The following is a 15,756-nucleotide window of genomic DNA, read 5'->3' on the forward strand; positions in this document are numbered from 1 at the left end:
TTTGATAGCTTACCATATTGACATTTTATGTGAAATATGGTGTAATATCTTGGTTCATATAACCTTATGGGATGAAAAGTTATTTTGTCTTTTCAACAATTTGAAACTCTTCTGTGGAAGCCACCCTGAGCATGCTGTATTACTTATCTGTATATCTTGAAAGGAATGCCTTCAGTTTCATTTCTTTCCCTTTTCCATTAAGTTTGCTATAACGTTTGCAACTTTTATTTCAAGTGTTGCAGTGTATTTTATACATGTGCTGCCTAAAATCCATTCTCCTTTGTTAAAGAAGACAATGAAACGTTGTTTTGATTGGCATAAGAAATGCATGAGAAATGCTTCAACTTTTCTTTGCAGAAAAAGGACAGCATATTAGTTTTGCTTTAAGTATTGAGTCGTTTCTCTGTAAATGTGCTCATGGAAATTAATGAAGTTGTAGGGAGTAATTTGATGACAGCATTGCCTCGTAAGAGGAATCTGCCAACTTAAAAGTCTTCACCTGATGTGGCTGAGAATTTGGTTTGTTTGTGCATAACTGTGGTGAATTCTAATTCAGTTGAATTGGAATGTATAGTTAGTGGTGTCTGTCTCCTCCAGACTTGAATTTGACCTCAGAATTTTAGTGATATCATACAAGCATTAATCAGCTTGAGTTGTTCAGCAAGAAAATGTTACATCACTTGACAAGAGCAAACTTTTAACTTCTTTGATAGTTATTTTAATGGAAATTGAGCTGGGAATACATGTGTTTCGGGGTTATAGTTTTAAAACCAAAAAAGCTCATTTCAGAATTTTCTGTAGGTTTTGTAACGCCCACATAACCCTACTGACACTCTGTAATGTAATACAATTTTTGTGCATGTCTAGGGGGTCTAATAATGAAAACAGATCAAAAAGACTTACCGCAACTTTCTCTTTTCTGTATTGCCGTTGAAGTATTGCTATTGTCTAAGCAGTATTAAACTCTTCCTGTGGTCGATCACCCTTTTGTTTTGGAGAGAAGTGGCCTCTAGGTTTTGAGTGAAAACAAATGAAAAACTATGATGTTGTCTTCTTACGTGGAACACCTAGGAGTATTTGATGTCATGAGAGGAGGCCTTGAGACCTGTTTGTGTTTTGGTTCTACTACTGTCCCAGTGAACATGTCTTGTATGTCACTTCCTCTGTGTAGTGCCCCGAATTTCTTTATCTGTAAAATTAACTTTTTGCTAAAATCAGAAATACTTTTAGAGAGACAATTTTATAACTACCGCAAAGCACTCGGGCTTATGTTTTCAGATAGTTATTTTAGACAGGTGGTTGATCTTTGAGTTCCCCAACAAAAGTAAATGGGGTATAATTCATGATGTGTTTTAAAACCAAGAAGAGGCTTACTGTGTAGGAACTGGTAAGCCAAAGATGTAGTTCAATTGTTGAATCATTATGCCTCAAATCTTCCTATTGAATGTAACCAAAACACTTATGAACATGTGGATGTGCCTGAGAGATGACGTGAACTAATGAGAATCCTGTCATTTAGGGATTTGGGAATACATTAACCAAATTTTTCCAGGAAGTACGACTTTTTTGCTTAATCCAGGCAATCCAAAACAAGCATTTGCTGCTTAAAAATAAATACATAAATAATTAGAAGTGCAAAGGAAGGAACATTCTGTTTAAATCTGACAAGAGAAGAACAGGTCCTGAAACTTGTCAGGAAATTAACATTCAAAAATGAAGAGGCTACTGGAAAAGGGTTGAAAGTATTGCCCTTTGTGAGGCATTTGATTACATAGAAAAGAATTCTTTAGGTTCTTAAAATAAATTCTTCTGTGGAAACAGTATGGCATAAAGGCAACAGATTTAAGGGTTTTGCTTTTTCCCAGTCCTGTAGGTGGGTATTTGCCCTTTCTTGCATAAATTCTTTTGTGGTTAAATTTCTTTGCTGGGTAGGATTTTATATGTGAGGGTGAAATGACAGTTGCTGGATCTCCTCCAGCCAAGCGCTTGAAGATACAGCAGCACTTGGAGACTTTGTGGTCTGTCTGGTGCGCTCTGCAATATAACTTAGCCCATAGTGGGATTCTGGTGTCTTCCCACCCCACTCCCCTTTTGGGCCTCACTGCAGTTTTTTGGCTATTACACAAATCATGACCTTTTTTTTCCTGTTTTGTCTTCAGTGTCTGTTTCCTGTTTTCTCTTTCCCTCCCCCGTCCCATATTTTACTTCTGACTTTCTCTCCACTGGTGTCTTTACGTTCTTTAGCTTGTTTGTTAGCTTCTTTTTCCCAAGGTGTTTTTTTTTTTTCATAATAAAATGCATAGAAAATTGAGAGCTATTCCTTTTTGCTGTGTTTCTGTATTGACACTTGTTACTGAATTTATTGAACATTAATTCACATGGTGTTCCTCCTGTTACCCAAAACTCACGTATATTATATGTATGTATTTCTTCCATCTTAACACAGATACACAGATGTACACATTTTCCAAGGGCTAGAATTTTTCAGTCTTACTTGTCTGCCTAAACATATGAGCTTCTACGTCTTAGACTAGCACATCCCAGACTTCATCTGGATGAGAGCTCCAGTTGGTCTCTTGACATCTCACTTTGGGAACTGTTGTTCAAGTGATCTTGATTTCTGAGAGAACGTGATGCAATTTTAAACAAAAGTCTGAGTCAGGTGTTCTTTTTGTCAATTTATACTTTCCATTGCTTCCACACAAGAATATGTTCCTTCAAAAAAATTTGTTCACCAGTGTACTATGGTCAAGAAGAATTTTAAATGAATTACCGTTTTTCGCTTTCTTGTTGCTTTATATTCTGAAGTACTTAAGAGTTAAGGAAAAATTAGATATTTAGGATGGAGGAAATGCATAACTATAGATTGGCTATAAGGACGAAGTTCTTTACTGTAAGGGTGGCGAGGCCCTGGAATGGGTTGCCCAGGGAAGTTCTGAATGCTCCATCCCTGGCACTGTTGAAGGCCCGGTTGGACAGTGCCTTGGGTGAGATGGTTTAATATGAGGTGTCCCTGCCCATGGCAGGGGGGTTGGAACTTGATGATCTTAAGGTCCTTTCCAACCCTAACTATTCTATGATTCTATGAGCTCTATTGTGGTGTTGGATCTAAGATTAAATGTGAGAGAAGCGTACCCATAGAGAGCAGTGTGGTAAATATGCTTTCAAACATTTGGTCAGTCAGCCTGAAACTGATGAGCCCAAAATAAGGCAAATAAAACCCCATACCAATGCAGATGGGGAGTTTCATTCAAAGAAAGAAGTATTTTTGATACGGTGTTCATAATGCTGTGTTGTGTGGTTTGTGTAATAAAACAGGTAGATGATGAATTGCTGTCAGCTTGGATTTGTGTTTGCCTTGGACTGTTTCAAGGCTTTGAAATTTTTCGGGATATATAGAATGAAAACTGAAAATATAGCCCAAGAAGGCAGAATAAAGCCTCTACTTAAATTGGCCTGAAAGCTTACTGTAATAATACAGCATCCCCATTTGTATGTGGTCATTGAAAGGCTTTCCTGCAATGGGTGAGGCCGCTTCAGTAAACTGCAGTTTTGATGTGTATTTACATGGGAATGTCATTGCAGTTGTGGTTTGGCAAGTCACCATCTTTTTTTCTTTGTCTACAGTCCAGTTCTAAATACTCCTCCCCACCTTGTTCTTGGTGTTCACAAATGAATTATTCTAAGTCTCTCTTATCTGTTGTCTTTCCCTAACTCTCCAAAGAAAACTTTGTTTAAATAGTTACTCCCTTGGGACTTTCATGCATATCCTGTTATCTGTTTTATATTACAGTCTTTCATGCTGGGAATGTCCTTCCAGAAAGCACAAAACAGCTAAAGCACTTAGATGACTAACAAACATGTTAAGTGCTGCAGTCGAGGCACAAACCCAGCATTATTAACATAAAATTATTTTGCTTTTCCCCCCTCTCTTTGTATTATTAGACTTGTTTCTGACCTCTGTGGAATCATTTCACTTTGTCTAGCCTGAAGATGTTGCCATGGCTTAAATGTTGTTAGTTGCGAAACCATTGCCATGAAAAGTGGGAAGCTTTTAGAAAGTTGCTGATATTTTCATTCTTCTAATCAGATACCAGCATTCGAAGAGCCTATGGGATTGATGAACTTTAGACTGCCAATTTTATTCGCTCAGCTAAGAGTCATCTCCCCGTCACTGCTTTCTGTTGCTTGGGATTGGCAATGTTATGCTCCCATAGGAACACCAGATGCATACATTCCTGAAGAGCAGTATTAGCTGTAGTTTCAATACTTCATTATATATTCCAGTAAACATAAATATGTAGGGAGATGTTTGCATTGTTCTGCTTTACATAAATCACTTTACGTGTATTATAATTACTGGGGGGGATGGGGGGGCGGGCATGACACTGGGCAAATTGGTTCTTCTGTTTCAGTGGAATACTTCTGTTCCAGTACCACATGAAAGACTCGGCTAGTTTGTGCTAGCTGCAAACATAAAAATGAAAGCGCCGACACAAGACATCTCAGATGGCTAACCTCTGAGGTTTGTGGAATGTAGGATGGCTGTCAAGGAATACGAAATACCATTTATTCTTTGTAGCAGCAGTTGTAAATTACCATGCTTTTAACTATTGTTTTTTTGTTTTGTTTATTTTCTATAAAATAATGCTGTACTGTTAGCAGCCTGGGCTTGCTTACTTGCATGTGTGTCATGATCTTTGCAGGTTCTTCAGCAGTTGATTCACATACTGATACTGACATACCCAGTACAGAGAGAGCTGCAAGTTAGCTGCAAAAACCCTGAAATACTTCACTGTATAGCTTGAAAATTTGCACTTACTTGGAATTTGGATTAAGCTTGTTTAAGATTAATTGCCAGGGATGCCATTTAATCAAGTATTTGAAAACAGACCTCGTTATTGGTAGTAAGTGGTGTCTTATCAATTTTTGTATTTCAGCTGGCATCCTAATACAGGAAAATTGGTATTAAGAAATAGTAGCATGAGAAGATCCTACATCTGTCACCTGTATAAAATAATTTATTATTTTAATGTCACTTTCATCCAAGTTTTTGTTTCCCTTGGTAATGTGCAAACATCAGCCAGTATTGTTAAACTGGGTTGCCAAAGAGAGCTGTTCTCTCTATAGTGCTTATCTTTGACTCAAGCAAAGATGAAGTGCACTTTGAAGTTGAAATACAGAACTGATGTTGCTGCCAAAAAAGGCACTTCTGTGTCTGTTTACACCCTGAAGCTTTGTAAACAATGTTTGTCTATTGAACTCTATTCTTGTACATGACAGAGCAAACTGTCTTAATGCATTTTTCAGTTGGTTTCTGGCCATTTTTCTTATGTTGGATTGGCTGAAATAAAAAGCTAACAGGAATTTTGAATGTGATCTTGATAGTGTCTGTATGACATTCAGCCACGGCGTACTGGTGAAATAAAGCTAATGGTTATATCTGCCTATGAAAACTACTTACAAATGTGTTCTGCTTGTAGGGGATTGTCAGTACTGTCACCAGTGTTCTACCAAAAGCACAGATTAGTTGTTTCTCATTTCTCTTCCTGACCTTCAGTCCTGGTGTTGTGATTATTTCCCTCTTTTGCATGCTGTTGTACATTTCCTAGACATGCGAGATGGTAATAATTTTCTGTATGACTCCCACTGAAGAGGAAATGGATACTTGTCAAAACAGTGATATGCGTCTGGGATTCCAGCATCCAGAGATTTATTTCACTGGGGCCTCTCAGTTTGCTGTTAAAAAAAAATTCTCAGGTAATAGTACATGATTTTTCAGCCTGAGTTGGAAAGTGCTTTGATTACCCATGTTATTATAAGTGCCTTGGAAGCATACCTTATGCAAGAGTAAACTTAATGTTGTAAGTATGAAAAGAAACTGGTTTTAATCTTTCCAAGAGATTATAAACAGAAAGAATAAAAGTTGGAAATGAGAAATTTACTGTGGCGTCTAGAAATCAATTACCTCTAAATCAGAACAAGCTAAATAATTTACAGAACAGAGATTCCTTCCCCACTCCCCTTTAAAAGGAATTGGAAAAAATTACATGTTTGCCTGTGCTTCAGTGGAATAGTAGCACTGTTATAGAAACAGCCATTTGGAGAGGTCAGATGGGGTGAAAGGATAGGAATGGAGTTTGGAGGGGCAAAATTGCTAAAACCAAATGTTCAGTGCTGGTTTTAATCTCTAAAATTGTGGCTATTGTGAGGGTTTAATGTGAACAGTGAAAACTTGCAATGTTGATTTTAAAGATAGGGCAGAGATTTTTCTCAGACTCTGTTGTTCTTTGTTTGTTGGACAGATAACAGGAAAACAGAGCTGTCTCTTGACCCATGTTCATTTTCTGGCTGCTGGAATGAATTTGGAACTTAATCCCAGTTTTCCACTGAGCATGTCCTTTAGCAGTGTCAGGGCCTGGGTGGGGTCACTCACTCTTGTTCAGTAGAGCCTTTTTCAAAAAGGCTGTTGGGATTCTCATCAGCTTACAACATTTTTTTTCAGTTCTGGGGAACAGCACAAAACCAGTTTGATAAACAACAGATTGTATATGTGCATGTGTACTCTGGCAGAGAGAGATTTCTCAACTTGAAGTTGCTGTTTGAGATTGTTTTTCTTTTTTTTTTTCCCCTTTTTTTCCTATCAGAGTATTTGTAGATTGAAAATACAGAAGGAACAGTTTCCTGTTGCCTCTGGGTATGATACAGCTAGCAATGAGAGAGCTGCCGGATGTATATTTGCTTAAATGCAATCTCAAAGAAATGTTGATGTGGGCATCACAACTTGGCTGCATATAGAACTTGAATGGTATTTATGTTCTGGTTTTACTGAAAGTTTTGGGGTTGGTTTTGTGGTTTATTTTTACAATGAGCTTTTCATGTTGCATGAGTGCTATTACACAGATGATGCAGTTTCTCAATGCATTTCATTTAGTTTGGGACACAGGACTTTCTAATATTAATCTGTGTTTTTTTTACATGTTTTTAGGCTGCTACCCAGTGTAGTAAAGCTGTTTAAAGAACTGTCTTTCTCTTTTTAAAGAATTCTCTCTTGGTTTTGTGTCTCGTAGTATTGTCTTTGCTTTCTGGAGAGTTGTATCTCTTCCACTGAATTTTCCTTTAAAACAAATCCTTTTAAGTTGTATATGGATTGCGATAACTATGTTATTCACCAAACAAAATAAAGATGCCCTGCAGCAGGTGTTTTCTGAAAAGTTCAGAGCACTTCAGTGATAGGATATAGATACATGGTGTTGTCCTGCTGCTTTAGCAGGAAAAAGATTCTGAGAAATAGCAGTGTTCCTGGATTCTGCTTTCACTTTGCAAAGAGTTGAGGTCACTTCCCTAGAGATGGCTTTATAAGAATTTGACACCTTAATTGAACATTTTCACAATAAAGCTATCTAGATTGCTGATACTTGGCAATTTTAGAGAAAAATAGCTTTGTCTTCTTTCATTTGCTGTCTATAGCCTTGATTTTAGTTTGTTTTGTTTTCACAGTGATCTTCAGAATTACTCTACTACTTGTCTTATATTGCTGTTTCAGAGGTATCTTTTAAGTTCACACCACCCTATGTAGGGATTTATCAGAGTTTTTCTGGAGAGTCCCTGCGTGTTCTGTGTATTGCAAGGAATGATGAGACATCTGCAGTAATTTTCTAGCACTACAAAAATTAGTTTTAGAGACTTAATGATATTTCAGTATTTATATAAGAGTAAAAATGTTTTCCTAGTCACTCAGGTAGGCTACTGTATTTGGGAGGGAAAAGTGTGGTTGCAAACATCCAACTGTGTAATGGTTGTTATGAATGTAAACGTGAGGGCTAACAGAATACCTGTTGTTTTGAATAGTGACTTCACTATCTAGGTAAAAGGATGATTATCAGTGTAGTTGCATTAACTCTGAGGCTGCTTGCCACTGTGATGCACCTGGAATTCTCTGGAAACTGTATTTGATAGACATAGCACCCTTAGGGGAGACACCATTTTGTGCCATTTCTGCTCTTGGAGATAAGCTTAGATGCTGTGTGAATATGTGCATATACTTAGGCACACACATGTTCATGTACACATGTAACTAATTTTTTTTTTGTCATGGAGTAGTAATTCACTGTTTGGCTCTGAAGTTATATTTATTACAATATGTTACGTTAATACTCCTGTGAAAGCATTCGATTACTTGTCATAATTTGGGAATTACAGTTGAAATTGGAGTATTGGTGCTGTTGAAAAGTTCGACCTTTGAAATGTGGTACTGATTTTTAGAACTGTTATGGCACCATCTGCTGACCAGTGTACAGACTGGCAATGGCAGCTTGCTCGCCTGGGTGCCTCCTTGCAAATAAGCTTCCAGTTTAGGAGGCAGTTGGACCAGAATCATAAGGAGAAAGGGTGATTTTTTTTTTTTTTTTTTTACTTGTCTTTGTGTTTGGGAAAAATATTTTTAGCAGGAAATACTGTTACTGCGCCAACAGTTTGAATTATAATAAGAACCTTTAGTTCTCTAATCAGCTGCATTATTGCATTAGGCTTCTCTGTGAACTGTGAAGCTTTATAAGAAATAATTTTTGGGTGTCTTTGACAATATGTGGCATAGGATTGTTCGTGGTAGTCTCTTGGTCAATGCGTTACCTTCTAAGCCTCCAGAGAAGAGCTGTGATGGCATGAGATCAGTTCAGGCCCCAGCTCCGGTAGTGTTGTCACAGCATGGGAAACGGGTGGGCTCTGACAGGCTTCTGCCCTGTGGCTACTACTGAGACTCGCAAAAAAAGCCGAGTCTGCAGTCTGTTCAGTGCAGGGAAGGGCACGTAGACCTGATACTCCATTTCTCAAGGGGTGCATAGTTCTTGTGCCAAAATGAAACTCTAGAAAAAAAAAAATAATGCCAAGCTCGTGATAAAGAAGATACATATTTTGGGAAGTTTGGGAAGACTATCTCTTACACTCCTGGTCATTGCCCTTGTTCAGTAAATTCATCCATCACTTAAAAGTTCATTCGTAGACTACAGGGAGTATAAAGAAATCTACAGGCTTAGCAAAGAGGTGTGCTTTGTACGTTTTCCCTCCCTATTTCTAACCTTTTTTTTTCCCCTGGAAAAGCACTGAAGTTGCAAGCTTACAGGAAATAGAGCTCTTAAAAGAAATCACCTCCTGCTGTTAGCATCAAATAAAGGCATTAAATGAGCATGGACAGACCTGGTCATACAGGAGCTGTAGCAAGTTTCCCTTGCTTCTGTAGTATAATGCCAAGTTCTCCTTTTAACTATACCTTCGATTATGAAGCCTGGACACTTGGAGATGCAGAACCTTTCTTTTATTATACTGAGCAAGTTTGTATCACCCACTGCTATCCTGTCTAGATTTAATCAGTTAAGATGTGTAACTTGGTATCCTCAGTTTCTTTTATTGTTAAAACAATACCATAGGGACATGCTTACAGGGTGATTTAGTTTGCTTAGTTCTAAGGAATTCTCTGGAGATGCCTCCTATTTGACTGTATAAACAAAATACGATCTTAATTTTGAGAGTGGGGTATAATATTATTAGTGTGTAAATTTATTTGTGCATATTTTGGAAAGTAAAAAAACCATGCAGGGAATGCAGTGATTTTTCTTTCCTGTAGCTTCTTTTAAGATTTATCACTTTTTCTAAAAGTTTTCAAGCTACTTTTGGGAAAGAAATTGGCTCATTCTTAGAGGTGCATGAGAAAAAAATCACCACCATGTCTGTTAATAATGAAATCTCCATTTGATTTTATTAAGTGGAGTGGATTGCTAATCTCTGATCAGCAGAAGTTTGGATTTTTCTCTTAGGGAAAGTAGATTATAGCTCTCTATATATTATTTTGATAATAATTTTTTACATTATTAAGATTGATACCTACCATTAGGAAAGGACAGCAACAGTTATGTGTATATGAAAGTGACAGCAAAATGGAATTTGACTGGTAGCAGCTTTAAAACTAACATACTAATATGTGGCTTTAAATAGCAAATTCAACAGAAACCTGCTTTTCAGAGGTCTATTACGTCTGAGATAAATAATACTTAAATATTAATACTTTATCACAACTAGCTTTATTAATAGTATTAAAACTTGAAGGGTTTTTTAAAAAGTGAAAGAAATGGCTGCATAACTAATACTTAAGTTTGACATGTGTTCAGAAGTCTAGTGTAGCAGTAAAGATACTAACTTTTCCTTCAGTTTCCCCAGTTGGCAAATGTTTTGCTTTAGACAGTGAATTTTAAAGTAAAAAACAAATAAATACCCACAGCTTGTAGTTACTTTTGGTCTCAAGATGTTTGCTTAATGTGAGTTTGCCTGCAGATGGTTCAAAGTTCCCATGTCTAAGCTTCTTACTAAGGTAACTGTCAAGTTTATTTCCTTTGGCTTAGTATTGTTCATCCCTTTTGCCAGAAGGGCATATCTCTTGTATATTTAGGCATCTGTTAGCTTCCTAATGGCTTAGTCTAACTTTGTCTGACTACTTATGAATATGCTTTGGAAACCTGGAGGCAACGTGTTGCTGCCACCTCGTGATCTGAACTAGTTTCCAGTTGGCATGAAGTGCAGTTTAAAGTGTTATGCAAGTTAACTGCATCAAGCCTGAATTAGGCTACTCTCTCCTTGACTTTTTTTGGCAGGGGTAAGGGCAGCAGCTTTTGCGTTCTCAGCAGGAGTCCTGAACTGGTAGCCTCCTGATTCTAATGGCAGGCATTGATGACAATCGATTATAATAGAGAGCATCCAATGTTTTAGTTACGTGATTGTAACTACTAACATGCTAACCTTCAGGCCAGAGAGACCATCAGTTTAAAATCTAATTGTCACTGGTGTTTATTTACAACCTTCTTAAAACAGCTAATGGAATCTAACCACTTTAAGCTTTGTTCGTTGGATCCTGGTATGCTTATTTTTGTTGGCTCACTGCAGTAAATTGGAAAAAATAATTACTGAGTTTTCAAAGTAATGCAGCAAAATACAGTGCCACACAGCTAACAAAATTTGTTTATTCTAGTGATTTTTTTTTTTTTCCCAAGAAATACTAGTAATGTTAAGATTAAAGGGGAAGGAAACTATTGGCAGGTCTGTCTAGAGCAGTACTTTTGACAATATGTGCAGAGCACTAAGTTTTAGCTTATTGCTTTTACTTGAGTAGAGAATTTAAAAAGGAGTGTTTCTTTAACCAAGTAATTTTACTTTAGAAACTCTTGTGCACTATTACTACAAGTTACTGCAAATAATTTGTCACTAAAAGTAGTGATGTTACATAACAGAATTATTGTTGCTTCTTTTAGTGTTAGTTGTGACAATGACAACTGAAGTTGGCTCAGAGACTGAAGTAAAGAAGGATTCTGATCAGCTGGGACCAGAGAAAGCCAAGGACAAGCCTGAAGAAGCATCAGAGACTCTAGAAAATCAAAAGTCCAAGGAAACATTCTCTGAAGAAGCTAAAGATTCTTCCTCTGTCCCAGCACCAACTAGCCAAAGTAGTCCAAGTAGCCAGAAGAAGGAAAAAACTTCACCTGAAAGCAAGGGTATTTCTCGTTTCCTTCCCCCCTGGCTTAAGAAACAAAAATCTTACACCTTGGCAGAGCCCAAAGATGAGACCAAGAAGAGGATAGGGGAACCAATAGCTGAAGGAAGTGAATGCCAAACACCAGAGGGGGTGTCTCAGCCAAAAAAGAGCTTAGAAGTATTAGTGGCTGAAAATCGGCAAAATGCTAAAGCAGATGACAAAGAAGAAAATCACTCTGTTAGTAGTGCTGAAACACAGGTACGTGTGGAAAGGCTAAGAGATGATTTGGAGCAATTTTACTGAAACCTGATTCATGATTTCTGTAATTCATGTAAAGTTTTGTTAGATCAGATCGGGGAAAAAATGACAGCTACTATCTGCCTTCTTTAATGTAGTTGGGTTGGTATGAGAAGCATACCTGGTTTTAAAGGTTCCCACTCTGTGGCAGTTCTTTTTCACTCCAGTTAATAAAAAAAAAAAAACAAAACTTCACGCTTTGGCAAAGGAACTTTTAACCTGCATCATTGTGGTAGAAACGAGCAGGGATCAGAGTAGAAGCTTCTTAAAGTCAGCTTTGCCTCTGCAGCTGTTGGATCACATAAATACTTCCTTAGTGACTTAACCACAACAAATAGCAAACAGATTATCTCTGAGTCCTTATAATCTCAATTTTTGTTATCCTTTACCTAGAAACCGTGCTTGTAGTCACTGTCCTTACTGATTCATTCTAAGAGGTTGGTGATGAGTGCCAAGCCTAATGCCACCTACTGCAGTGCTCCAGAGTCTTGCTTTTTGAGAAGTTGCATGCCAGTTCTTAACACTCAAATCTCACATTCTATGGAGGTGAAGGTGATTAAGGGCATAAAGAATCTTTCACATGCGGAGGGGCTGAAAGAACTGATACTGTTCAGCCTGGAGAATAGAAGGGTCAAAGAGAATCTTATCAATGTATATAAAATACCTGAAGTGAAGGAATGAAAAGGAGCCAGGCTTTTCTCAGTGGTATGCAGTTCAGTGACAAAAGGCAAGGGATATAAACAAAAACCGTGAAATTCCATCTCAAATCACAAAAAAGTCTCGTTTACCCTGATGATGAGGCAAACACTGAAACAGGTTGTCCAGAGTCTCCATATGTGAAGATACTCAAAACCCAACTGGGTATGGTCCTGGGCAGACTGCTGTAGGTGGACCTCAAGAGGTCCTAGGGCTGTAAGACTAGATCATCTCAAGATATTCCTTCCAACCTCAAACATCCTGTCATTTGGTGTAACCTGACTTTCATAATTGCTTGGGTTTTAGTTTTGTATATATCCTGGAGCTTAGATTTTTTTTCTGTTAGGGGAAAAAAAAGCCAGTAAAACATTAGAAATATTATCTCGTTTTAAATAAAATAAAACCAAACCCTCAAACCAGGAAAGGACCTTCTGTGGTTTGAGAGCAGGAATATCTGGTCCCCAAAGGAAGACCTTAATGCTTACACTGGTTATTGTGCTTCCCGTATGTGCATAACTTTAATGAAAGCTTTATGAACAAATTAAAAATACCCAGCTTCCTGAGTTTATTTTTTTAATTGGTTTTTGTATAGCCTGCCAAAGAAGATGGTAAAGAAACAAAAGTAGAGCAAGTTGCAGAGGAAAAGGAAGAAAAACCGGAAGGAAAAGAAAAAAAGGAGACAAAAGAAGTGCAGACAGCTGAAACTAAACCAGAAAACATTCCTCAGAAGTCTCCCAAGAAAATTAAAACTGTGGAGTGTAAAGTGATGCTTCTGGATGGCATGGAGTACAGCTGTGACCTAGAGGTAAGAGATCAAGTTTCTATAAGAACTCTTTTTTTTGATATTTTAAATCTATCATGATTCAGTTAAGTTGGTTGGCAAGAAATAAGTTTGATTATTTGTAATAAATGAGAATTTTCTGTAAGAACAGAAGCAAAATTAACTAAGGAGGGGGAGAAAGTGGAGTAGAAACAGCTTATTTTATATGTTCATTGGAATAATTTATGGGACATGAGCAGTGCTGACTGCAATTTTATAGATGAATTCATGTTCTTAAATACATGGAGAACTCTTTATACTCTGTTACTTTACCAAAATAATAAAGTCTCAGAAAGCTGCTTCAACTGGTAATTGAAATACCAGTCCATGATCTCTTCAGTGGATCCTAGTAGATCACTTTTTGATGCTGATCTTTTCTTTAGTCTCCCTTTAGTAATATTTAGTGTTTGGGTAAATATTTTAGTTCTGCCTTTACAAAGTAACATAAATTATACGAGATTTAAAAAGAAAATAAACAAAACCTCTGCAGTCTAAGCACAAAGCTGGAAGCCCAGTTTACCTCAGTTGACTTTCTAGTAATACAGTTTTTAGTTTGGAGCAATTTCCATGGCTGAGACATTCCTGATGCCTCTTCCAGTCTTTTCTGTACACTGTAGATGAACTTCATTATATTTTATTTGTGTTAGAGGCAATTCTTTAAATGTACTTGTTAATAAGGAAGTAAAACTGAAAAATACATTGTTTACATTGCTGTTATTTTACAGACTGTTTTTGCTAGAACCCTGTATTTTTCTAACTGCCATCTTAAACTTTCATGATAAATCAAATAATTATAGCTGTATTTTGCCATTGTAGAAATATAATTCAGGAATTCTAAGCACGTTAGTCTAAATTATTAACAGTTATATAACGCACATTGCACGCATACTCTGTCAAATAAAAACTGATGGCAGTGCCCATGGTATTAACATTAAATTATTATTAAGGAAAACTGAAAAAGTGCAAATGGAGAAACAACATAATTCAGTATAAAATATTTGTCATATTTTTGAGGGAAACTTTTTTTGTATGTCTTAGGTTCTCAAAATTGATAGTTTTATATGTGGTCCTTCTAGCAAGGTGACAAATTCTGACTTTTTTTGCTTGCAGGAAAAAGCAATTCCATAAAGTCTCATATGTTTTTCACTATTGTCCAAATGACGATTTTTCTTTAGCTTTTTTGAGTAAGACAATAAATTTCTAAATAATGAAAAACTTCCTTAGGCTTGTCACGCTTGTCCAATTGGAAGACTGCAGTTTGATATTTTATACTTTTTGGTACTACAGATTAATTCAGGCATATTAACCCTAACAGTCCCTGTTAAACAGTTTCTAAAATGGCAGCTCTCTTCTGTAACTGCTCATTGAATTTAGTGATCTAGGCCAGTTCTTTGGTCTGACACCTATCTTTTTATTTCCCTCTGTTTTCCTTCATTTAAAAAAGTAAGTATAGGTTCAGGTAGTAGCTCTCTTCGTGTGTCTCAGTTCTGGCTTTTTTTTTTGTTTTTCCTAAACTTTAATTTCCATTCTTTTTCCTGTCTATCTTGTTTTTCATTTTTCTTGAAAGAACAAAATAATCTCTGACAATAGGGTGTGTGCTTAGGAAAAAACTGCAATTTCAGTAGACCAGAAATTGCTCTCTAAGCTTCTACCCACGTGATAGTTAGATTTCTATCCAGCTTATCTTCCCTTTTGCTTTTTGAGCTTCATATAGTTCTAGACATATTTGTGGCTGCATTTCTTTAGCTCCAGTGCTTTAAAACACTTCAACATAATTAATTTTTTGATAACATGAGTTTTGAATTTTGGATATGGAAATAGTTGGACCTTTTTTCATACAGCGTCTTGTACAAAAACAGCCTCCCCATTCCTCCCAGTTGAAGCTGGTTTTGTTCTTTATTTTGCCAAGTGGCATGTTTGGTACAAATTGAATTGGGCTAATTTTTCAAAGTTGACTGGTTATAGAAAGTATATTATTCAAACTTAAAAAAAAAGTTCAACAAAATGCTAGTGAGCTTCTATAGAATGCATTAAATGATTGTATTGGAAAAGAAGTTACAGGTTTTAGTTAAGGTTCTGTTTAACAGAAGAAGTTTACCTGGGATTACTTTTTAAAAGTGTGTTATCCCTGAGATTTAGACTTAGCAGCAAAAGCTGTATAGAGGTTGGTCTGGACCAGGTTCTCTATGCCTCACTAGATGTTTTTAGAAATTTAGTATTTATCAAGAGACAACCTGATATCATAGAATACTAATTTGTTGAAAACCGAGTTCAGCTATAGTCCTTATCACTTGAATTCTGTATTACGAAGCTGAGATAAGTAAAGGGATTAATATAAGTGAATAGGTGAAGTCCTGTGGTTGTGATATGACTGAAGTCAGTTTGTGTATGTGGAGTTACTTGTTTTCTGCCGTGGCTACCACAG

The 15,756-nt window shown here is 36.8% G+C and overlaps 1 protein-coding gene across 16 annotated transcripts in view; it reads left to right on the plus strand.

Annotated features, from left to right (window-relative positions):
* EPB41L2 (erythrocyte membrane protein band 4.1 like 2) overlaps positions 1 to 15,756 on the plus strand; it is a 99,708-nt gene that overhangs the window by 28,586 nt on the left and 55,366 nt on the right. For 15 of the 16 annotated variants that reach the window (XM_061474921.1, XM_061474930.1, XM_061474917.1 and 12 more), the window contains 2 exons: positions 11,298 to 11,776; positions 13,104 to 13,316. In XM_061474921.1, coding sequence (XP_061330905.1) covers positions 11,312 to 11,776; positions 13,104 to 13,316 — 678 coding nt within the window. In that variant the 5' untranslated portion in view covers positions 11,298 to 11,311. Of the gene's footprint in view, positions 1 to 5,483; positions 5,566 to 11,297; positions 11,777 to 13,103; positions 13,317 to 15,756 lie in introns of all 16 variants that reach the window. The other variant, XM_061474918.1, reaches the window with a different exon arrangement.

The sequence above is a fragment of the Pezoporus flaviventris genome, unplaced genomic scaffold (assembly GCF_033815535.1).
Source record: "Pezoporus flaviventris isolate CSIRO_AGI_PZ_B2104156 unplaced genomic scaffold, CSIRO_AGI_Pfla_v1 ptg000081l, whole genome shotgun sequence".
Taxonomy (NCBI): domain Eukaryota; kingdom Metazoa; phylum Chordata; class Aves; order Psittaciformes; family Psittacidae; genus Pezoporus; species Pezoporus flaviventris.